The sequence below is a fragment of the Leptonotus elevatus genome, chromosome 17 (genome assembly GCF_054856555.1).
Source record: "Leptonotus elevatus isolate MCC_2025b chromosome 17, RoL_Lele_1.0, whole genome shotgun sequence".
Lineage (NCBI taxonomy): Eukaryota > Metazoa > Chordata > Actinopteri > Syngnathiformes > Syngnathidae > Leptonotus > Leptonotus elevatus.
This window is the reverse complement of record NC_141255.1, coordinates 2,758,900-2,782,811: the sequence shown is the minus strand read 5'-3', so window position 1 is coordinate 2,782,811 and position 23,912 is coordinate 2,758,900. Positions and strand designations below refer to the sequence as shown.

Below are 23,912 nucleotides of genomic sequence, written 5' to 3'. Positions count from 1 at the left end.
GTGAAAATATGTCAAATATTTCTTAATTTGCGAATTTGACTGTGGAAATGTGGCAACTTTGGGAATGTCATCAATACTTGGGCAAAAGGTCCTGATTAAACTGATCATTTTGAGCCTGGAATTGTTTGAATCGGCTAAGAAATGTAGAAAGAGGTTTCAAATGTCTGCTAAATGTTGACATGAAAAATGCGGAGACTTGACCAATGTGAAAAATAGTTCCTACGATTTTTGGTGCAGATCACATGATGTTGCGCAATGAGAGTGGAATGGGCCGGCGTCTGCTCTCACCTCATCCAGCCGCCGATCGGTGCCCAGCGCCAGCAGATTATTGTACTCGCGCTCCAAAATCTGACGGGCCTGATGATGGACGGAAACATGACATCACAATCTGATGGGAGTTATTTTTAGCAGGCGCGCTGACGCTTCATATGGACGAGTGAGAGGCCATCAGTGACCGTTGGCAAACGTGAAGCCTTCAAATTTGGATTCAAGCATCTTCACCACACGTTACTTTCTATTCATGGAAAACACATTTCAGCATTATTGATGAGCAATAGTCCCATTAAGCCTTTCGCTGTTTTTACAGATTGCATTGGTTTTATTAAAAGAAATCGAGAAAAAGACGACTACAGACATGGAGGGATAAGAAGATAAACAACTAACTGTCTGCGTCTTTTGATCTATAGGGATTTAAAATTTAGCTATGCCACATCCTGCCACTAGAAGGTGCTGAGGAACACCAGACGCTTCAGTCCACTAACTTATTAAAGCTTTTTGCAGTTTCCACTGGTGGTATTTCAAAAAGCTAAACATGAGTCCAAATATAGAAGAAGGAATGCAATCTGAACAAAACTTTTGTGTCATTCGGCTCACTATAAGATTGATTTTATTTAGACCATAAATAGCTACAAGCTAGGAAGCATCCAAAGATTCTTCTGTGTATAGTATTCAGTGTGCCTTTGACCGTTTACACTTCAAATATTGAAAAAGGAATCGAATGTAAACAAAACATCTGTGGCCACTGTGTTCTCTGTGATTTATCGTTGACCCGCCACCAGGTGGCGCCCAGACACATCTTTACCAAAGTCATCCTAAGATGCATCTTCTGTGTACAGGCGGACTTTTTCCTCATTTTTGCAGTTTGCACTGGTTTTATCCCCAAAAACTAAACGGCTCAAAATATAGGAGAAGCAAGTGAACCTAAACAAATACGTGCGACATTCAGCCAACTACCATCTTTACTTCTCGACCACAATCTGCAACTTGGAGACACTGAGTAGCCTCAAGCACGTTTTCTATTTTAACCGCCATGTTTTCCCAACAAGTGAATCCTATAAAGTGCTTTTAGGGGAGGATAAAAGGTTCACACACGAGAAACTAAATATGAACCCGCCTGTTGTATTTGTTCCTATTCATAATTGATCAACTTTTTTGGGGGGCCGAAATGCTTTGTGTGTGTGTGTGTGTGTGTGTGTGCGTTTACCTGAGTGTTTTGGTTGGGAATCTGGAGGAGCAGTGCCAGGCTGCTGTAGTCAAAGTTGTCGTCCAGGGCGACCAGCGCTCCGTGCACGCCGCTCTCGTGCAGGATGCCGGCGTAGTCCCGCAGGCCGATACTCTGCACCCAGCGCACCACCCGCTCGTTGCTCCAAACCAGCACGTCTGAAGGACAAAAGACAGCATTTGTAAATGTTTTTTTTTTGTTTTGTTTGCTGGCGCGTTTCTGTCACCTCTCATTTCGTGCTGGCTCGTCTCCCGCCGCCGTTCCAGCTCCTTCCTGTCGTAGTTGAGCTTCTTCAGACACATGATGCCGTATTGTAAACTTGTTCTGCAGTTACACAAATTAGCAAAACATAACTAATAGAAAATATGCATGTTATGGATCAAACTCTGCAATTATTTTAAGTGTGCATCCTTTGCATAAAAGTATACATTGTTCCCGCGTGCCATCATGGATTAAATTAAAAACGTCAATTTCTTGTAGGACTGGGTCGAAAAAAAATCAAATAATTAATATTGAATTGATTTTTCTTTTCAAGCCCGATATTGTTCATAAGACCATGAATTAATTATTTTATATCTCTTTTTCACATAAATTCGTAAGAAAATAGAATTTTCAAGGACAATATTTTTTTTGTATTTTACTGTTTTCTTGAAATTTACTGGTCACATGAATTTAAAAGTATTTTCTTACATTTGTGAATGACCTGACTTATTGCACTTTAAGACAATTCAGAATATTTTTCATTTGTATTTACAATTATCGAATTAAATTATGAAATATTTTCATCTCAACCTTTCTGACGTCAATGTTTGTTTAACAGTGATTATAAAATGTATTACTTTCATTAATAAACTAAATTATTTGACCAGTTACTGCTTTTAAATTTACGTTTTTTATCATGTCCTTGACATTTAAGAATTGATGTGCCATAATTAAACAATATCGGCTTATTTTGAAATGCATCAAATCGTAATAAATCAAATTAAACTGAACTCTTGTGAATCGAAATCGAATCGATGGAGGAAATAAGAATCGATACCCAGCCCAATTTTTTTTTTTTATCAATACATTAATAATGTGTTTAAAAATAAAAAGTGTGTGTGTGTGTGTGTATATTCTCATTGTCTTTGTTGGGTTACCTGTGGAAGCTGTCCACCATTTTGAGATGCACCCTCAGGTCCTTCTTTGTGAGGTGGTCCAGCATGCGCGCGTCCACCAGGCACTCCATGAAGTAGCTGCGATACTGAGGTAGTCCGAGACTGGGCAGCCACTCGTTGCCGATCCACTCGTGGTTCATGTCGCCGTAAGCAAGTGTCTAGATGACAAATATAGTATGAATTTAAAAAAAATAATAATTAAAAAGGGGAGAGGGTGTTGGTGAGAAAAAGTATCCCAGCTGAGGCCCTCTCAGGTGTGGGCAACAATCCAAGCAGGCCTGAGAACTGGAGCAAAGGGAAATCTTCTGTTGTTTACAGGGGCGCTTGCATGATCAAAATAAACCAATGACAGCATTTCTTTTCCCTTACCTGTGCCCAACTGCCCTCATCAGACTGGGATTTCTGAGTAAAACACATGGAAAATGCATCACTCATTAGAACGGCTGGCTACAATCCAAAAGTCCACACGCAAGGGTACACATGGCTCAAGGAAAAAGGGCGGTAGCGTTAAAGCGTCGAAGGAGGGGGGGGGGGGGGGGGACTGACCGTTTTGGAAGGGGCCGCCATGGTCTCCATCTCCTCGTGGGTCACCCAAACATTGCCTGACGGCTAGAAGGGCGGCGCCGCGGAGACGGAGCGGCAGTGGCGGGGTGCGGTGGTAGTAGATGTCCAGCAGGAGGCGCAAGCAGTGTTAAAGAAGAAGAGCAGCACCACTGTAAGCCAACAGTGTTAAAGCATCACAGTCAAGACCACCAACAGGCCCCGCGTCGTGGGAAGGAGGGGGACGGGGGCGGGGCACAGGACAAAACACAGCACACACGCGTTAGCATGCACGCTAATGCTAATAACAGCGAACCCCCGTTTGTCGCAAAGGGAAAGGTGGGTGGCCACCTAGCTGAACGCTAACACATAAAGGGAAACAGCATAGACGGGCTAGTGAAAGTAGCATTGTTGTAAATCTAAACCTTCAAACATGCTAACATGAGCCGCGATTTAGCGGGGGGACACTGTAGTGACGACAACACAGATCACAAGATGGGGGGGGGGGGGGAACGACCCGGCTCCTTATTTTGCAGACTCACGGTTCTGGAGGTAGGGGGCGCCGACGGGCTGGTGAGCGAGACCATCTCCTGGATGGCCAGCCGCAGTTTGAGTCTGTGCAGGGGGTTGCTGATGCCGATCTCGCGCTGGATCTCCGTGTCGGACAGCGCCGACATGATGGCGCCGCTCTTCACGTTAGCGCGACACGCCGCTACGTACCAGGCCGGCATGCCCAACCACAGCTAGAATCACCAGAGCTCACAAGTTTGACTTGTTGACGAGGCACTAAGAGTGTGACGTTTGCGCTCACCTCCAGCCAAGCCACCACGGTGGGCCCGTCCCACTGCGCGAAAGGTAAACCCTTCCTCCTGGCTTCTTCCAGCAGCTCGTGTCTACGTGAGCAGAAGAGGCACATGAACAGTATCATTCGCACGTAGCATATTTTCTCTCCCCCCATGACTCTTAATATCCTACCCCCAGCCTCCTGCGGCGACGGTTTTATTTCCCCAAAGCACGGCAGCAAAAGGGCAAGTGTTTATCATCCGTGTTCGCCCACGTGATGGCCGTGGCTTCTTATTACCCGGGCGACATTTCTCTCCAGCCTACTGGAGCGGAGTGGACTTTGCATGCGTAAGCACAATTCCTCCCCGAGTCAACTTGGTTTTTTTTATTTTAATAATGCATCAACTCGTCGTCAAGATGCTCCACTTTGCCTGGTGGAGTCTTTTTTTTTTTTTCCTCTCCTCCTACACTTGAGTGCAAGAGTGCCAAGCGGTGACTCCCACGCTCTTGAATAAGAAAACAGCTCTCACCAAGAATATATGAACATCATTGCGCCACCAGGTTACAATGGTTCAACTCTCACTTCCTGTTGGGGGTAATGGCCGCATTGCAATAGTTTTGATTATGAAGTGTGTCTTGAGTATCTTTTAGCTGGCCCGCTTTGTACCAAAATGTTTGATTTGTATTTTTGTGGGTCTACTGAATCTAGACTTTTAAATGTTGTTGCCAAATGAAACTGGCTTTTGGGGCTGAATTTTAAAAATGACACAGATGGCAATGATTGTTGGAAATCAGCCAGAAAATGGACATTTCAAACCAAAATGGCTGACTTCCTGTGTCTTTTCGGGCATGGCTGCTTGAGATTTTTTTGTGGGTCTACTCATGATAGACCCGCCTACCAAATTTCATATTGCTAAGTGAAATTGACTTTCAGGGCTCAATTTTCAACATAATACAAGTGGCAAGGATCTTTGTAAATGAGCCAGAAAATGGACGATTCAAACCAAAATGGCTGACTTCCTGTGTCTTTTCGGGCATGGCTTCTTGAGATTTTTTTGTGGGTCTACTCATGATAGACCCGCCTACCAAATTTCATATTGCTAAGTGAAACTGGATCAGGGGCAGCATTTTCAAAACATTTTTTCCATCTTTGATTTTGTACAATTGAGTCTTTGCCAACGTAGTCAGACCACATGCAAAGACAAAATCTGAAAAAATTAAATAAAAATAAAAATCACAGCATATTGCTAAGTGAAACCATCCCTAGTATGGAAGGTCGTAACAAAAACATATCAAATGGACACAGCACAGCATGAAAATCTGTTTCCAAACGCAAGCGCTTTGGGTCTTCTTCCGTCCAGCACATGAGGCCAGCTCATGTTTGCATGTTCAGCTCGGGTCTAATAAATGCATGACGACTGAACATAGCTGGGGAAAGGGAAGTAAGGAAACAGTTATGAAAAAAATCATATCGTAAATAATAAATCAAATCATCCACACACACACACAAATAAAGACACAAAAATCGAAGAGGACGGCATTCCAGGAGTGAAAACCAGATCCAGCTGTTAATCGACTGTAAGAAGGAAGAAGGGGCGGGGAAAGAAAGAAATGGCGTTCTCGGAGGGGGGAGGGGGGGGGGGAAGAGAGAGAGAAGACAGGACAGGATGTGTGATGGTGGAGGTCAGCGACGCGTCCTGGCCACTTACCCGCTTTGTTAGAGGCGAAAGGAGAAGAGAGAAAAAAAGTACACACCAGTTAGTTGACATGTCGAGTGTCTTGCAAAAAAAAAAGAAAAAAAGTCAGATTTACGTCTCGTGCGGTCAAACACCGTTGCTGCATTTCTCCAAAAAGACCCAACAACAACATGGAAAGCCATTTTAGCATTTATTCCACATCCTCCACATCCAGCTTAAGGTCCATGTGTAATCGTTTCTACGAGTGCGCTCAACTGTCTTACCAGTGAGGACAAAGAGCGTACTCATACACGGACCTTCAGCTCGATATGACGGACATCGAATAAAATGCTCAAACAGCTTTCCATACAACAACAACAACAACTACAAGAGCACAGAGATGGACCAAGATGCTGAAACGGGTTGTAGAGCGGCAGGCAGCTGGCTGGCATGCATTGTGCGGGGGGGGGAAGGTGCAAAAAGGTGGTGATCATGGGGTCAGGCGCACTCGGTCCCGGGGCGCCGCCAAGAGGAAGTCCGTGCGGTGAAAACAGTAGAAGAAGAGCAAAAAAGAGGGAGCAGGACGACTACGCGGGAGGCAAACGGCATTCGTCGTTAGGCATGACAAACACATAGAAACACATTGGAACATTCACTGCACACAGTACACTTGCTTCATCTAATGAAGCCCAAAACAAGAGCTGCAAAATGGACCATTACGGTCCTTAAAGGCATCATTTGTCTCGTATTGGGTCTCATTACATTGTGTGGCTGTACCTAATGATGTGCAACCCTTAGTTTGTGAAACCGCTTTGAACCAAAATGGCTCATTTCCTGTGCCTCGTCTGGCATGGCTTTTTGAGACTTTTTTTGTGGGTCTACTCATAATATATATAGCAAATTTCATGTTGCTAAGAGAAACTGGCTTCTGGGGCTGAATTTTCCAAAAACAATACCAGGGGCAAGTATTAATGGAAATGACCCCTGAACGTGACAGTTTCAAACCAAAATGGCAGACTTCCTGTGTCTTTCCGGGCATGACTTCGAGAGACTTTTTTGTGGGTCTACTCATAATATAGATATATACCAAATTTCATGTTGCTAAGAGAAACTGGCTTCTGGGGCTGAATTTTCCAAAAACAATACCAGGGGCAAGTATTAATGGAAATGACCCCTGAACGTGACAGTTTCAAACCAAAATGGCAGACTTCCTGTGTCTTTCCGGGCATGACTTCTAGAGACTTTTTTGTGGGTCTACGCATGCTAGACAAACATACCAAATTTCATGTTGCTAAGAGAAACTGGCTTCTGGGGCTGAATTTTCAAAAACCGTACTAGGGGCAACAATCACTGTAAATGACCCTTAACATGGTAGTTTCAAACCAAAATGGCAGACTTCCTGTGTCTTTCTGGGCGTGGCTTCTTGAGACTTTTTGGTGGGTCTACTCATAATAGACAAGCATACCAAATTTGACCTCGCTAGGGGTTCTGAATTTTCAAAACAATACTAGGGGCAAGGATCCCCGGAAATCACTTCAAAGCCAAGTGGCTGGCTTCGTGATTCTTACGATAATTTTTTTGTGGGTCTATAGAGATAGACATGCCTAACTAAGCTCACAAAACTGGCTATGGGGGCTGAAATTTCAATACAATGCTGGGGCAAGGATCAATGGAAATAACCTCTCAAATGGCTGCTAAACTGCCCTTAGCACGGCCACCTCAAACCAAAATGGCTGACTTCCTGTGTCGTTTCAGACATGGCTTCTTGAGACTTTTACGTGGACCTACTCGAGATGGAACATGCCTCCCAAATTTCATGTCACTGAGTGAAAGGGGATATTTGGGGGCAGAATTTTCAAGTCAAGGCTTACTTCTTTCTCAAGCGACGGTCCTTCTCGGCCTGCGTGCCCAGCTTGCTCAGCCCCGCGTCCTGGCCCGACATGTCCGGGTCCATCATGGTGGCTACACATAGAAAACGCCAGTTAACGGAGGACTCTTATTTGATTATTGATTGGTCCGCTGGACCGCCAACCTTGCGGATCCAGCATGACGTGTCTGTGCGCCAGGTGCGCCAGGCGACCTTTCTCCTTCTTGCCGAAGAGGCGGCCGATGGACGACTTGATGCCTTTCTTCTTGGGCTGCTTGTGCAGCGAGTCCTGGCTGCTGGCCACGCTGCTCAAGGTGCCTTCTGCGTCCAGGGAGGCGGCCATGCTGGAACAGTTTTCAGGTGAGCATTTCATGAGTCTTGGATTGATGTGAGATTTTGGGGTCTTTTTTTTTTTTTCATGTTTATTATTCATGGTTTGAGCCTGTTAAGTGTAAAATTGTAGACAATAAATTTGATTCTGATTGAATAAAAGGGAGAGCAGCGACGTGGAGGAACGTGAACGAGGGAGCGTTAAGGACTATGACGCAACAATCGGAGAAGCAAGAATCGAGTCAGTACCCTCGAGCGTCATTGTGCGAGGATGCCGGGAGGGTGTGCGTCATCCGGACGGTGCGTGGCGTGGCGGGTGGCGATGTCTCGCATTTGATGGTGGCTTTGTCCTCGCGCCCGTCCTCTTCCACCGCCGCTATCTGATAAGACAGATCGTCAATCCATCGAATCGGCGTCAATCCAAACCAAACCTGATCGCATCTATTCTGCATACCTTTCTCCTGTGTTTCCGTAAATCGCTGGGCTGTCGGGAGACAAAAATCCATGAGGCAAGGCACGTACAGAAACATTTTATCACGAGACGGCGTCCGACTGACGCGAGCGCATCGAATCGGAAGGGGGAAGAAAAAAAAAAAGAGTCACTGACTGGGTCAATAAAAATGCCTGAAAAGCAGCCACCGTTTCATCTTTACAACGGCAGCTTCAAATATTCATAACTGCTGGCGTCAGCAGCACAAGACGGCATCTCATATGAATATTTAAAACGGACCCTCAGCAAACAAGTGCACTCTTAGGCTCAGAAAAATACAATCAATTTGTGAAAATCTTCAAATTAAAACAATTCCCTGGTGTCTTACGTCAAAGTAGCCCAAACAGAAATTACAACTCATTTTGAACCCTCTCTAATTGCGCTGTTTATAGAAGTCGGTTCGTCTCATTAAAAATATGAAGTCATAGCCGTCTGTGTGATGAATGTTGTAAGACTCTGCCTCTTTTTGACTGCGGGAGCCATGCGCCATTATGTGACATCAAGATTAAAAGTATTGATGTCTTCAGTTTTCACCCAATGACGTGAAAATAGAAAGCCTAATTTGTTAAAAAAAAAAAAAAAACTCATGTTCACCTATCAAACTGCTTAACCAGCACAATTGTTTTGTTTATTGCATCACTTTGACCTTTGAAAAAAGAGCTTGGTATGCGAATGTAACCACAGTCTGGTTGGCTTTGAAACAATGTTGTCGTTTTTCCCATGCTAAGTCAAGTCGACCCATACCAGCGTCATGACCCCCATGCGCTCCATGTCCCGGGCAGGGCTGCGGGGGTCCAGCTTGGGCGTGGAGTGCCCGCTGGGCGGCGAGGACGACGCCAGGGAGGAGGCGGTGGCCGAGGCGGTGATGGAGGCCCCGTGGTGGTGGTGATGCATGCGGGCCAGATTGAGACCCTCCAGGCTGACGCTGGCCACGCGGCTCTCGATCTCCTCGGCACGCAGCTCCGTCGACTCCTTCTCCTCTTGGATCAGCCTGCAGGGGGAGCCCATGAGCTATATTGTTCCACCAATCTAAACGCAGATTTTTAAGCCATCCAAAGTAGCGAAGACGGTACCGGATCTCCTTGTTGATGGCGTCCAGCTGCTCCTGAAGCATCATGGCCAAGGTTTGCGCGTCCGAGTGTCCGCCGGGCGAGAGGAGGTCCATGGAGCTGAAGAGCGTCTCCTGGTCGTCGTCGTCCATGTCGGACATCTCCGTGTCGCTCTCAAAATGGTGGCCGCCGCCCACCACGCCCAGCTGCTGCGAGCGCCATTCTTGCTCGCCCAGAGACTTGGCCTGACAAAAATAATGCCTTCATACTTACTATGTTGAGCAAAAAAAAGAAAGTTGTCGGACGATTATGTGGAAGATGAATTTGTATGCGTGAGAGAACGTCTGGTAAGAGCATAGGAAACTGGTGGGGTTCAGTACGTCTAACAATTTGATTTGATTCAGATTTTTGGGTCTGCGATTCAATTAAGAATGGATTTTCCATTCAAAACAGGTTAGAAGACAGCAAAACGTCCAATCTGGTATCCGTTTCACCGTTCCATTTTCACTGACCAAACAAAGTGGACGATTAAAGCAGTGACTTACTTACTTGTATTTATTTGCTTAACTCAACACACTACAGTACATTATTCTTGACTCATCGCACACACTCGGTCTACCTCACTTCCGGTCGTGTGACCCGCACTCTAATCCAGAGGTGGGCAATCTCGGTCCTCGAGGGCCGGAGTCCTGCGGGTTTTGGCGGTTTCTCACTTCCAACACAAGCTGATTCCAATCAACAGGAACGTAGCTAGCTCAAGGCTAACGCACAACAGAAAACGTCATTGACTCGCTAATGCTAATTAGCGTGCTACTCGCGGCACTTTTATCACTCAAAAGAACGGCTATTCATACAAAAACGCTTAAGGAACGTATACAGAGAAGCATTTTAGCATTACTCACCGGCATATGGTCTTCCTACGCTGCAAAAAAACTACTTTTATTGGCATAACTTGATCGGGTCTTTTTTCTTCTTTCTACTCTATTGTGGCTACACTTAGCGAATCAGAACGCGCGGTACCACACTGCCCCTAAGTGGCTAAATCGTGTACAACATGAACAGCACTCCCAATAAAAGGCACACACAAAAAAGGGCAAGACAGTCGATCGATTTGTCAACATTTTATATGAATTCTGAATATTAATGAGAGTCACCACTGACTTAATCATTATTAGGACTTGATACAGATTGCAGCAGAATTCTTCTCCTCACCTTGGTTTCCCGCAGGCCCACTCGACCTCGCCTGGGCCTCCGTATGACCTTCGCGGAGCGATAGTGGTCCGACTGGGTCTCGGCCAGGGAGCCCAGGGAGAATCGAAGCTCGCCCGAAGTGTCCAGGTGAGACCTGGTCAAGAGTTCAGGTCACGCCAGGCCACTTGACATTGTGCAATAGAAGAATGCCTACACAAAAAAAGCAGCCTTACCGTGACAGGGTGGGCTCTGTGAGGGATCCCGCCCTCAATCTGAACTGGTCCAGCTCTGACCGCAGCTTTTCGATCTCCTCGGCCAAATGCGTCTGCAAACAAAAAAATTTAATCAAAAATTCTAATCGTATTCCCAACTTGATGAATCTCACCTTCTCGTGTATGGACTCCTCATACTGCTTCCTGTAACCCTCCGAGTCTTGGATTAGTAAATTCTGGAGGCACAAACAAAACAAACAAAAAAAAAGAATGAAATGAGGAGACGATGATGTGAGATGCGAGAGTGCGGTCAGTAAGAACCTTCTCTTCCAGAGCCGCCATGCGTTCCTTGAGGTGAAGCTGCAGGCGCTCGTTGGACTCGGTGAGGAGGCGGTCCACCGTGTCTGAGAGACGCTTATTGTGCTCCTCGTTCATCTTCTCCCGCTGGCGAGCCTGCGGGAGAAGAGAGACCAAGAAGATGAAGGCCATTTAGGAGTTGTGGCTTCGTCTCGGCGAGCTCATCGTCATCCTCACTCGTAGCAGCTCCTGGTTCTTCTCCTCCAGCTGACATTCCAAGTGGCGCATACGCTCCTCGATGTTTCCGTGACGTTCTTCCGCCTAAACGACAAAACGCAGTTTCAAATCTGGAATTGGCGCAAAAGATGACTTTAGGAAAATTGTAGCTCTAAATCTCCGATTTGAAAGACATTTTCAGGAAAGAGGCACATCTGATTTCAAATTTGGAACGTGGCCAACTTTTTGAAAAAAAAAAAAAAAAGGAACTTAAATATTGTAATTCTGTCATTTGACATAAGATTTCCAGAGGTACCTATAATGTTGCAATTTGAGATTTTTTTTGGGAAAACAATAAATAAATAAATAAATAAATCTTTAGAAACCCACAATTCAAAATTTTACATTTGGTCAAAATTTCCAGGAAAACTGCACTTTTAAATCTGTAATTTCGCCAAAAATGCATCTCTGAATTATATTGTAGACTTTAAATTAAATTCATTTTTAAACTGTAATTAAAAGAAAAAATATATAAGTTAATATAAGGGCTGCTTGATTATAAAGTACAACCAAATCGGTACATAATTTCCAAATTGAACCAAAACCAAAACCTAGCTATTTTAAAATTTAAAAAAAGGTGAAAAATGTAAACAACTCAACAACAACAAAATGATTATTCTTTTTTTTTTTTTAATGATTATGCTGATTTTGTAAATGTGGAGTGTGATAATTTAAATTGTAATTTAATTTTGATTAATTGCACAGCCCTAGTTAATATTCTATATTTGATGTACAATTTTTAGGGGGGAAAAATGTACCCTTACAGTATATCCTAAATCCAGCCAAAATTTCAAGAAAAAAAGTTCTCCTCAGCTCAAAAAAAATCACTTACAATTTTTGATCCACAATTCAACCAACAAATATTTGAAAAAACACACACTGAAATTCTGAATTTGATGTAACTTTACTTTGTAAAATCCAACCAAAGATTTTCAGAAAATAATTTCTCAAAATGTTTCATTTTGACCCAAATTTCACAATGAAATGCACCTCAAAGTTCAAAATGTGACCTTTTTTTTTTGCGGGCGCACCTTTAAATCAGCTTAGCTAAAAAATAACTACAAATTTCAAGTTTACCCAAATTTTCTGAATGAATCACCTCAAATGTAAATTGGACCCCCCAAAAATTTGGGCACCTTGAAAAATGCATTCCACGTTCTTCCTGAAGTTAAGGGAGTGTTTCAAATATTTAAAAAATTTTGTACAGCGGTACGAATGTTTTTCGGGCACGACCTTGGTGAGTGCGGCGATCCTCTGGGCCAGCTCGGCCTCCACCTCGGGGAGCGTCTCGGCCTTGCGCATGGTCTGCTGGAGCTTCTGCTCGGCCAGCTCCAGCCTCTCTTGCAGCTGCCGGTTCTTCTCCTCCATCTGCGATGACAAAAAAAAAAAAAAACAAGACGAAGGCGCTTTGAAGCCGCAGCGCGAAAACGACCCGCAGGCGACGAGGTGCGACCGAACCCACCTGCCTGAGGAAGGCCTCCTTGTTGGCCAGCTCGTTCTCCAGCTTGTCGTTGATGTCGTGCACAGATGTGGACTCGCGCTGGGCGCTCAGGTAACGCTTCTCCAGCGTCACGATGCGCTCCTCCATGTCCTCCTTCTGGCACATGGCCTGCATGCAAACAACAAACCGGACATTTAAATAAGATCTCAAGGTGTTGGCTTTTAGAGTGAAAAAAAAGAGAAGAAAAAAAAATGCTATTTTAATTTTAACTCAATTTTATGAATTATTATGACATTACTGTATCAATGACTAAAAAGATGCAGACATATTTCTATTAGTTTAACGTTTTCGCCTTTTATGTGAACAAAAGTATGAAAACTTAGGGAAAAAAATATTGTACATTTAGAACAGATATAAAATTTGCCATTAATTGTGAGTTAACTATTGAAGTCATGTGATTAATTACGATCAAATATTTTAATCGCCTGACACACCTAAAAAATGCACCCATTAATTCAACCAAAATTTTAAGAAATCCACGCAAAAACAAAACAAAACGATCTATATATGTGACCAAATTTTGGGAATTTTTCTGGGGGGGAAAAATCCAGAACCTGAATTTTTGGGAAAATATGCATCTCTAAATGTTTAGAATTTTACCAACATTTTAAATAAATAAATAAATCTCAAATTCTGTAATTTGTTCAAAAATTGAGTAAAACAGTACCTGTAAAATCTAAAGCAGTACTTCTCAATTATACAATTTTTTGTTATGCCCCCTGCAAGGAAGAAGAAAATATTTTGCGCCCCAACTATTGTTGTAAGTACACTTCTATAGAGGAACTAATATTCCTTGTACATTATGACAATAGAAGAGACGTGACATTGCCACCTACTGTAGTGGACGTGCAATTGCATTTTATTCTCATATGAGGGGAATAAAAAACAAACATGGGAATCACCTCTTGATTCAAATGTGTAATTTGACCAACATTGTTAATTTACTGCTATTTTGTAGGAAATTTTACAAAATCCTTCTGATAAAAATTAACCTGAACTGTAAAAACTGTGCTTTAAAATTCAAAATTTTCAGGAAATAAACGCACCTCGAGATTTTAATTTCAACCAACATTTTCAGAAAAACACCTGTTAATGTGTTAATAAAAAATTTGACCGAAAATTTGTGGAAATTTGCACTCTGGAACCTCTGAATTCCAAATTTGACCAAAATACTAAGAAAAAATGCACGTCTAAATTCTAAATTTCAGCTTGTGTAGGAATTTGGATACTGCTGAACAAGAATGTGTTTTGCACACGTCACCTCCTTAATGTCCCGCTGGTACTTGTTGTTCATCTCCTCGGACTTGATGAGGTCCTTGCGGGCCGTCTCCAGCTCCAGCTCCACCTCGGAGACGCGCGACGACAGCGAGGACATGCGCTCCTTCATCTGCGCCAGCTCGTAGTTCTGCTTCTCCAGCAGGTCCTGCAGCTCTACCACCTGGCTGGCCTCGCGCGCCGACTCCAGCGAGCCGTTGGACAGACGCTGGGGGATGGGGAAAAGAAGAACACGTCGGTCTGGAATGTGCGGCGGCGGTACGCGAGACCCGGCCGTTGCCGTGGCGGCGCACCTTGCTGTGGATCTTCTGTTGCGCCTCGCCGCTCTCCAGGATGTCGTCGCCGGACTCGCCGGACGCCACCTTCCTCTGGATGTGAGCATTCTGCTCGCGTAAGGCCACGATCTACAGACAGGGGGCGCACAAGTGTTACAAGTATGGATCACGGGCTAAATATGGTCCGTGAAGGATTTACCCAAGTTTGGTTATATTTCTTGCATTCGTTTAGTTTCCTCGAAAAATAAATAAATAAAAATATATTAATTCAGGTGAAGCCAATGTTAATAAAATTAAAAATACTATTAAATTCATAAAATTTTATATATATTGTGTATTTAGTCATTTGCAGTTTTATTACAAAATTGTTTGAGGAATTGCAGAAATTAATAAGTATAATTTTTAAAATAACGTTTATTAATACTTGTATAATAAAAACAAATATTAATAAAAAAGTGCTGTAATAATTGTTCGTTGAGTTTTACTAAAATTGGTTAGTTAAATGCATTTTTTTCACTTATTTTTTTAATTCATTGATAGCTTTAATGGGTTAATTGATTTATTGTGAACAACAACATTAAAAAAAAAAATGGTTGATTAACATGTATTTTTAAACTTTTATTTCATTCTACTTTAATTTTGCTTTAATTGTATGTAATAACATAAAAAAAGAAAATTACTACTGAGCTTTCCTAAAATTGGTTAGTTAAAAGCATTTCTTCCCCTTATTTTTCAATTCATGGATAGCTTTAATGGGTTAATTGATTTATTGTGAACAATAACATTTCTTAAATAATTGGTTGATTAACATTTTTTTTTTTTTACTTTTATTTCATTCTACTTTAATTTAATGTAATGTAATAACGTAAAAAAAAGAATACTAGTTCTGAGTTTTCCTAAAGTTGGTTTGTTAAATGCATTTTTTTTTATATTCGTTGATAGCTTTAATGGGTTCTTTGATTCATATTTATGTAAAAAAAAATAAAAAATAAAAAATAAAAAATAAAATAAAAAAATGAAGCTTTTCTGAAAACCATAACACAAATTTGAATATACAATGTGTATGGGATATAGAGTATTCACGGCACTCGAATTTTGAGGGGAAAAATGAAATGAATCCATTTTGGAAGAAGGCTTCAATATAATGACTACTTTCCAGATGCACTGCAAAATGCAGCCTGGAGCCTCCACCTACATCTCCTCATTAAATCTAACGAATTAGGCCCGGGCCATTGTTCCTGTCACGGATCCATCTGGAAGATCAAAAGAAGCTCCTGACATCAATCAACCAATGAACGACATTTAAATAGCGCCGCCGCGTCGTCCCGACGCAACACAGACGCCGATCCCCCGTCGTTCTTCTTTGAGGTTCCCCCCCCTTCATCCTTTTTCTAAATGACAACCCATCCTTGTCATTTTAGAAATCACTTTGCACTCTCTCGCCTAGCGGGAGCTCATGAGGTGTGGACGTATCTATTATTTTGAAGGCGGAGTCCGGGTCCGGCGGGTCGTCCGTCTGCGAGGCTGACAGGCGTAAAGCGATAGCCTCAACTTGAACAGACAAGACGACTCTCGGGTATTTGGTGGTGCAGTAGTGAAGTCCAGCTTTTTTTATTTATTTATTTATTTATTTATTTTTTTTGTAATGTTCGCAAATGTTTCCTACCTCCTGATTGGCTGCTGTAAGATCCTCCTCCAAGGCGGAGACCCTCTCCAGCGACACCCGCAGTCGTTCTCGCACCTGCAACAGCAACATAATGTCAATAATGTCATTGGGGGAGGTTTGATCTACAGAAGCCACCAAAAAATATATATATATATATATATTAATATAATTGTGAGAATGGTGAACAACTTATGTTGTTTCTAACTAATTTTTTTTTTTTATAACTCCCAGATAATACTTCCAATTTGCTTCAAAAATTCACGCCTCCTGGCGTATATATCTTCTGATTCCACATTACTTACAGTATTCGCACAATTTAACGTTCAATATCCACTTTTCGTCATTCATTTTCAATGGGACTGACATTTTTCGAAGTCACTTTTCACTTCCACACAAACAACTGATCATCATGACCAGCTGTTTGATACGGCTCAGTTAGTAAAGTGCATTGTCCAGTCGCAGGTTCGAATCCCATCTCCGACTGTACATTGCAAATATATCCACGGGCCATTATGCTAAGGCGATATACCAACTGACTACCATATCAAAAAATTTCACTGAAATGATAAAATGCACGTTTCAGCATCAGATGAGGCTTTTCTAAATAACTCAAGTCAAGTTAGCTCAGTGGTTCGAGCAATTAATTGCCTTCCACCACGTCATTGATCTTTCAATCTACTTCATAAAAACATGCATTCAAATCTTAGCATTCATCTTTTCAGCAGAAATTGCACTTGTCTAGTTATAATTAATCATTTCAATAAAAAAATAAAAAATTCATACTTTTCCAACTTGAGCTGCACGTGACTAAAAATGGCTTTTTCGATAACGCCGACATATAAAAATCCAACTTTCGTGTCTTGTGCACCTTCTCGTCGAGGGCTTTGTGGTGTTCGAACAAGGACTTGAGGGCCTTGAGGACCTCCACCTCGCTGGAGACCCCCGAGGGAGACTGCGCCTGCCTCTTGACCACCGTCATGCGCAGCGAGCGCTCGTGCCGCGACACCAGACATTCCAGATGCTCCAAAAGCAACTGCGCAAAAGACGGACCCGCTCATTCTTCTTGCCGCCTGCGAATCATTTCAAAAATGCGGGATACGAGAGCTCACCCGAGTGTTGTTCCTCTCGGCCTTCAGCTCCGAGATCTCCTCTTCCTTCTCCAGCAACTGCTCCCGACAGGCGTTGAGCTCCTTGGTGAGGGCCGCAAACTCCTAAAAAAAGGAACAAGAGGAGAGATTTGATGGGGGGGGTAATTAAAATCAAAAGTCCAAAACCCTGACAAGTTTGGCGCAAAAAGCCGAAAATCAAATCACGGAATATTAAGAGAGTTCTCGTTGTTTCATAGCGTCAGGATATTTCTTAAAGTGCTTCATGTTTTGCTGTCATGTGATGTTCACTAATGAACGCCTGACAGGACTTTGGCTACATGCCGTCATTGAGAAGAGACGAGAACTCTCAAGCGTTTCACAGAAAACATTTTGCTGTCGTTACAAGACATAAATGTCACGAGTTGCTTGTTTGGATCGACGTCAATCAGAAAGATGGGGCAAAAAGTTCGTTCATTCAGTGGATCGGGGATTTGCAAGTGAACAGATGACGAATCACGTACACGGGTTATCCCATATTTACTCTTGCAGTGTTGCAAAGCATTTATTCAATCGTTTAAAATAACCTTGTTTGAATCATGTAAGTTGAAGAAGGAGCGACTGTGCCTTTATCACATTGTGCGCTTGACTGTCGAAACTTTCATGTCTTTTTCATATATATAGTATATATGCCACGGGCCGCTGAACAATGAGAGGTGGGCCGCAAATGGCCCACGCGCTGTAGTTTGGACACCTTGCCGTACATGTGAAGGTCATAAGGTTAATGTTAAGGCTTTCGATGATAAGACAAACAAAAATGTAAAATCCGGGATGTTGCTGGGAACAGATGATAATAAGAAGACCTACAAGAAAAGAAAAAAAAAACTCCCATTGTATAGTCCAAGGTCGGGTTCGAAATTTTCAAGGTCATTAGCCTACATGCTTCCTACCAGCCAGCATGTTGTTGTTTTGAAAGGGCAACAGGTTAAAGATGATGCAGAACTCCATTTAGAGTTCACCTGTTGGCATGCTGGCCCATTTGACCCCCCGCCTCCCCCCCCACCCCTCAAGTCCGCAAGTCCGATGGTCCGTGACAGCGGTCAACACACATTAGCGTCACGCGGACCGGTGCTACCGATAGCTGGCATTTGGGGAAAGGTCGGCAGCAGGACGGAAGCAAAATAACTCAAAATTCAATAAGAAAAAGGAAAGTATGATAAGAAACTGACACGATTTATGATAAGGTAACAGAAAATATGTTTTTTTTTTTTTCTGCTCAGGGTTTGATCGTTCCTTTCTGGGTGGATACGGAAATCCGAAGCGTTGCCAGGAAAACCTCGTGACAGCTCCGAGGTTTTGTCAGCAGCGTGTCAAGGCCTGCCAACTCTGCCTCAAACGTCACGGTTGGACAGGCACAGGCCCAAAAGGGGCTCCAGGGAGGGGGGGGGGGGTATGGGGGGGGTGCGCCAACTCCCAAAATGTTGACGGGTGCGGTGTTGAAAAAGTATATTTTACGGGAAACGCCAGCAGTCCCCATGCAGAGGCGTGTTCAGTACACGGGTCCAGTCGATGCTAATCAGCCGGTGGTGTGAGCCGCTCGCAGCTTGGCTCCGACCCGACGGGGAATCCTAGCCTACAAAAAGATGCTATTTATAGCCTGCCCGCCCCCCCCCTCCTTTTCGTTGACACTTTTGCTGGCTTCCCCCGTGAAAAATACATTTATAATCAAAATAATCCCCAATTAAAAACGCAAATCTGAGCAGGTCGGCGCAACGGATGATTTACTTCCTGACGACGTCGCCTCGGGGAAAACCAAAAAGAGCATCTTCTCATCCGCATCCCAGCGCGCTCATCACCATGGCAACCGCAGCTCTGTTACCATAGTGAAGCGTGTAACCGTGAGGAAAAAATCTGTCGGACTCGTGTTGGAAGTCTGTCAGCAACATTAAGGTGGGGGGGGGGGTTGAAAACTTTTTGGGTCCGGGCCAGAAATTTGTCCGAGGATCCTCATAAGCAAAACGTAACCATCACGTGGATGCCATAAAAAAACGAAAACGTTGATAATCGGCATGATAACAAACAAATATTTTTACTTCGATGAAATCTCTGGCGAAATCCGGGAATAACATGAAAGAGGCCGCAGCCAAAATTAGATCCTGGATTCGCACCTGCGCACGCTTTTCTATGAACCGCATCAGAAGTTATTCCAGTCATCCGTTCCTGTCGACATTGGGAAATCCAAGGGGCCTCGAACGCACCACCTTTAGGTTGCATGGCCGCGAGCGCACACCTGTGCCGCCACGCCTTCAATAATGCACACAATTCTTTAAAATAACAGACTCGGATGTGAATTATTCACACGAGCACTTGAAGCAGCACGCCACGCTACACATCCCATTTGCGCGATATGTTAGCGAAAGCTAAGCTAGTTGGGTTGCATCTTGGGCCTGCAAAAGACCGGTCTCCATCTTCCCAAAGATTCTTCGTGTAATTATTTGCTCCTTGTGATCCAAATTACAACAATCGTGATATTTTCTTATGAGGAGTTCCTGAAAGCAGAAGATAACGTTGGCCAGGTATGATGCGTGTGCAACGTTTCATATGTTTTCACTCGGGATCGACTGAATATCGGCCGGGGCTGATTATCGGTGCCGATATTTGGCATTTTCGCAAAATGTTTTCATCTGGATTTTGCAAGATGTTCACAGACAGTTTTTACTTGTCACAAAGACATTTCAAAACATATTCAGATCTTTTGAAACCTTTTACGAACCCTGACGAAACCCCAAATGAGCTACATATGCATGTCGCTCAGTGAGATACAGTGAACTTTTCAACTATGGATTTATTTAAATTTCCACTTCATTAAAAATGATGATCTCACTGGGAACTCTCTACACGCTTTATTTAAAAAAAAATTAATAAATACAATTAAGAAATTATGTTGAAATTTTGGAAAACTTTTCACAGTACAAAACTTTAGGGAACTATTTACTTGCTTAGTTTTTAATTTAACTTAATTGCCAAGGACCCTGGAAGCTCCCTGCAATTCTTATTATATTATTTAAACAAAAGCAGTTCATTCTTTATACGTTTAAAATTAAACCAAAACGTTTTTTTTATTTTGCCGCTTATATGTTCTCTTTTACTGCAAATAAATATTGAAATATCGGTTATTGGTCTCCTTGACTACTAATCATCGGTATCGGCCTTGACAAAAAAAAACATATCGCTCTATCACTAGTTGTCACGAATGTTAAATCATCAAAATCAGTATCATTATTCTTGGCAAACCGTGCGTCGCCACGGCAACAGAAAATGAGGCCAACCGAATCAAATTCGGTCCATCGTAGACCACTAAATTCCATTTCCAGACTTATTGAGCATAACATAATATTGCACCTTTTAACCCCCCCCCCCAAGTATTATTCCAATGTTGATGGATGATCCGTTCACAAGAACATGACCAATAATGTCAATTTTGGTGGTTTCCAACCATACAACATTGCCTCTTATTCCGGCAGACACCCATGGGTGCGGCCCAGCCAGATTGCCTGCAAGAGACTGTCTGTCGCCACGGCAACTGAAGGGCAGGTGCCCCCCCCCCTCCCCCTCCTTCCCGAAGGGGGTGTCATGAGGTTCGGGTCAGATAAAATCAAATTGTCATCTTGGCTGTCGAAAGACATTTCGATGTTAGAAAATAATCTAGTGTGAGTGAGATGCACAAAATCTATATGTACGCACATATAAGAGATTGATTCCGATCAATATATTTATCAATCAGTTAAACGAGCGGAGAAAAAAAAAAGTCATTATGGATGGATCCATTTTCTTTATCACACTGCTACGCTTTCATGTCACGTTCCTTGTAAACAACAGGGCTAGCCGCTACATGCTAGCCAGTCACGTGTACGGACAATTGAGAGTTTTGGAATGGTGGCGAAAACGTCGACTCGGGTCCCATCGATGTCCTCCGCAATTCCCTTTCTTGGCCATGTCGCATCGATTGATCGCCCGCTGCCATCTTTCCAAATCGGGGCAAAAGGTCGTCACCACCAGCAGATTCTCAACCGGCGCTAAAAGGGCCACGTTTGAGGAGCCAGAGGACCCCACGCAGCACTTTAACGAGACGACGGGAGGCAATATCTCGCCACGCAAAAAAGCAAAGGCGGCGTAATTGAACATACCCGGGAACTTTATGAGCCTTGCATTATTCACAAGGTTCGGCGGCGGCGGCGGGGCCCGCCGTAATAGCGTCGCAGTGACACAGCAGGAGAGCTTGTAACGCAGCAACAAAGCTGACGGCCATCGCCAAGCGCGGCGACCAGTTAATCCGGCCATGAGAATCTCGGAGAACAGAAGAGGGGGGGGGGGTTGTTTTAGCGCAAAGTGTGAGAGTTAATGACAGAGCAGAGCAGACATCCCCCCGGCGCTCTCTCCCTTTACCGTGCCCATAAAATAAAAGAGCCGCGGAGGAGCGGCGCATTTCCTGCTTCAGCACCGTGGACAGCGAGGGGGGGGGGGGGGGGGGGGGGTGTCGCCGAGGACCACCTTCCTCCTCCCCCTCAGGGAACACAGACTCGCTGTCTTGCAATCGCGGCGGTGGAAAAGACAAGAGAGAGTTGGCAACTTTTTATAGACTGCATGAGAGTGACGGTTGAGGTTTTCCTCAAACGTCCGGCCTCGCTCCTGCGCGCGCGGTTGGTGAGATTGACCTTCGCCATCACAGTCGTTTGTATTCGGAAATTTTTTTCGCCGATTGTTATTGCCGTAATGTCATCGTGATATTTTAAAATCGGTCCACGCTAACAAAGCTAACTATTTAGCATACCAAGGGCACATGTGACACAATGGAGCCGAGCGAGGGTGGGTGCGGGGGCTCTTTGCATTCGAAAGCTCGCTCATCCTTTTAATCGCAGCGGAATCCATCAAAGTGGGTCAAACTGCGTTGCCCATCTGCCCCGCGCGGATTTTGAAACGCTGATTAAAACAAAAGACATGAATGACACGCGCGTCATCGCGCAAACATACAAAAAGGTCAACGGCGTCAATCTGCGTCCCTGCTTGCATCGATCACGCCTGCCCTCATTTGCATACAGACACCTTTCGCTCCCATCTATTACGCGCGAACAGCTAGGCTAACAGCCATGCGGCGTGAATGTCAGTCTGACGCATGCACGCGTGATTGAGAGCTGTCAGGGATGGCCATTTGGAGTTCAAGGTCGACCGGCGCCGATTCGGCGTGTCTCTTCTCGTACTTGTAAAAAAAAAACGTTCCCATCCTACACGACACCTTATGTCCAGTTTAGGCAGATGTAGCAAATACTTCTTTAAAAAAGGAGACCCTTGCGTGCTTGCTGTAAGATATGAATTGACGTTTACATCAAAATTAATGCACAATAAAGAGAATTAAACACAGCTTCAGCTTCACAAACATCTGCTAGCTTAATGCTAACATTAAATGCAATCTGCTACAAACAGGCTAACAGGTAGGATTTTATTTTTTTAAGACTTACAAGATGTAACGGCCTCGTCAAGTATCCGCACGCCGCATAGACGACTACTCATCTGCTAGCTTAATGCTAGCATTAAATGCAATCTGCTACAAACAGGCTAACAGGTAGGATTTTATTTTTTTAAGACTTACAAGATGTAACGGCCTCGTCAAGTATCCGCACGCCGCATAGACGACTACTCATCTGCTAGCTTAATGCTAGCATTAAATGCAATCTGCTACAAACGGGCTAACAGGTAGGATTTTTTTTTTTTTTTTTTAAGACTTACAAGATGTAACGGCTTCATCAAGTATCCGCACGCTGCATAGACGACTACTCATCTGCTAGCTTAATGCTAGCATTAAATGCAATCTGCTACAAACGGGCTAACAGGTAGGATTTTTTTTTTTTTAAGACTTACAAGATGTAACGGCCTCATCAAGTATCCGCGCGCCGCATAGACGACTACTCATCTGCTAGCTTAATGCTAGCATTAAATGCAATCTGCTACAAACGGGCTAACAGGTAGGATTTTTTTATTTTTTTTAAGACTTACAAGATGTAACGGCTTCATCAAGTATCCGCGCGCTGCATAGACGACTACTCATCTGCTAGCTTAATGCTAGCATTAAATGCAATCTGCTACAAACAGGCTAACAGGTAGGATTTTTTTTATTTTTTTTTAAGACTTACAAGATGTAACGACCTCATCAAGTATCCGCACGCTGCATAGACGACTACTCATCTGCTAGCTTAATGCTAGCATTAAATGCAATCTGCTACAAACGGGCTAACAGGTAGGATTTTTTTATTTTTTTTAAGACTTACAAGATGTAACGGCTTCATCAAGTATCCGCGCGCTGCATAGACGACTACTCATCTGCTAGCTTAATGCTAGCATTAAATGCAATCTGCTACAAACAGGCTAACAGGTAGGATTTTTTTTATTTTTTTTTAAGACTTACAAGATGTAACGACCTCATCAAGTATCCGCACGCTGCATAGACGACTACTCATCTGCTAGCTTAATGCTAGCATTAAATGCAATCTGCTACAAATGGGCTAACAAGTAGGATTTTGTTTTTTTAAGACTTACAAGTATCAAGTATCCGCGCGCCGCATAGACGACTACTCAAATGTAAGCGCTTGCATTTGCACTTGGTTTCAAACTCATTTCGCCTCCAATTGCGCCGAGACACAACTCGCCAACAACGTTGTTTCCCCGCACAGGAAGTAGCTTAGCTTC

The 23,912-nt window shown here is 43.5% G+C and overlaps 1 protein-coding gene across 5 annotated transcripts in view; it reads right to left on the bottom strand.

Annotated features, from left to right (window-relative positions):
- ppfia2 (PTPRF interacting protein alpha 2) overlaps nucleotides 1–23,912 on the bottom strand; it is a 40,735-nt gene that overhangs the window by 3,692 nt on the left and 13,131 nt on the right. Inside the window, exons 3-28 of one of the 5 annotated variants that reach the window (XM_086058856.1) lie at nucleotides 17,196–17,297; nucleotides 16,955–17,119; nucleotides 16,087–16,161; nucleotides 14,439–14,549; nucleotides 14,132–14,353; nucleotides 12,832–12,978; nucleotides 12,603–12,737; nucleotides 11,331–11,414; nucleotides 11,118–11,249; nucleotides 10,970–11,032; nucleotides 10,818–10,909; nucleotides 10,606–10,738; nucleotides 9,418–9,638; nucleotides 9,089–9,335; nucleotides 8,309–8,338; nucleotides 8,104–8,234; nucleotides 7,690–7,868; nucleotides 7,529–7,619; nucleotides 4,010–4,091; nucleotides 3,741–3,941; nucleotides 3,205–3,267; nucleotides 3,028–3,060; nucleotides 2,641–2,816; nucleotides 1,728–1,825; nucleotides 1,484–1,659; nucleotides 289–357 (exon numbers count right to left, since the gene is read on the bottom strand). In XM_086058856.1, coding sequence (XP_085914982.1) covers nucleotides 289–357; nucleotides 1,484–1,659; nucleotides 1,728–1,825; nucleotides 2,641–2,816; nucleotides 3,028–3,060; nucleotides 3,205–3,267; nucleotides 3,741–3,941; nucleotides 4,010–4,091; nucleotides 7,529–7,619; nucleotides 7,690–7,868; nucleotides 8,104–8,234; nucleotides 8,309–8,338; nucleotides 9,089–9,335; nucleotides 9,418–9,638; nucleotides 10,606–10,738; nucleotides 10,818–10,909; nucleotides 10,970–11,032; nucleotides 11,118–11,249; nucleotides 11,331–11,414; nucleotides 12,603–12,737; nucleotides 12,832–12,978; nucleotides 14,132–14,353; nucleotides 14,439–14,549; nucleotides 16,087–16,161; nucleotides 16,955–17,119; nucleotides 17,196–17,297 — 3,258 coding nt within the window. Of the gene's footprint in view, nucleotides 1–288; nucleotides 358–1,483; nucleotides 1,660–1,727; nucleotides 1,826–2,640; nucleotides 2,944–3,027; nucleotides 3,061–3,204; nucleotides 3,372–3,740; nucleotides 3,942–4,009; nucleotides 4,092–7,528; nucleotides 7,620–7,689; nucleotides 7,869–8,103; nucleotides 8,235–8,308; nucleotides 8,339–9,088; nucleotides 9,336–9,417; nucleotides 9,639–10,605; nucleotides 10,739–10,817; nucleotides 10,910–10,969; nucleotides 11,033–11,117; nucleotides 11,250–11,330; nucleotides 11,415–12,602; nucleotides 12,738–12,831; nucleotides 12,979–14,131; nucleotides 14,354–14,438; nucleotides 14,550–16,086; nucleotides 16,162–16,954; nucleotides 17,120–17,195; nucleotides 17,298–23,912 lie in introns of those variants that run through there. The other 4 variants (XR_015090481.1, XM_086058857.1, XR_015090482.1 and 1 more) reach the window with 4 other exon arrangements.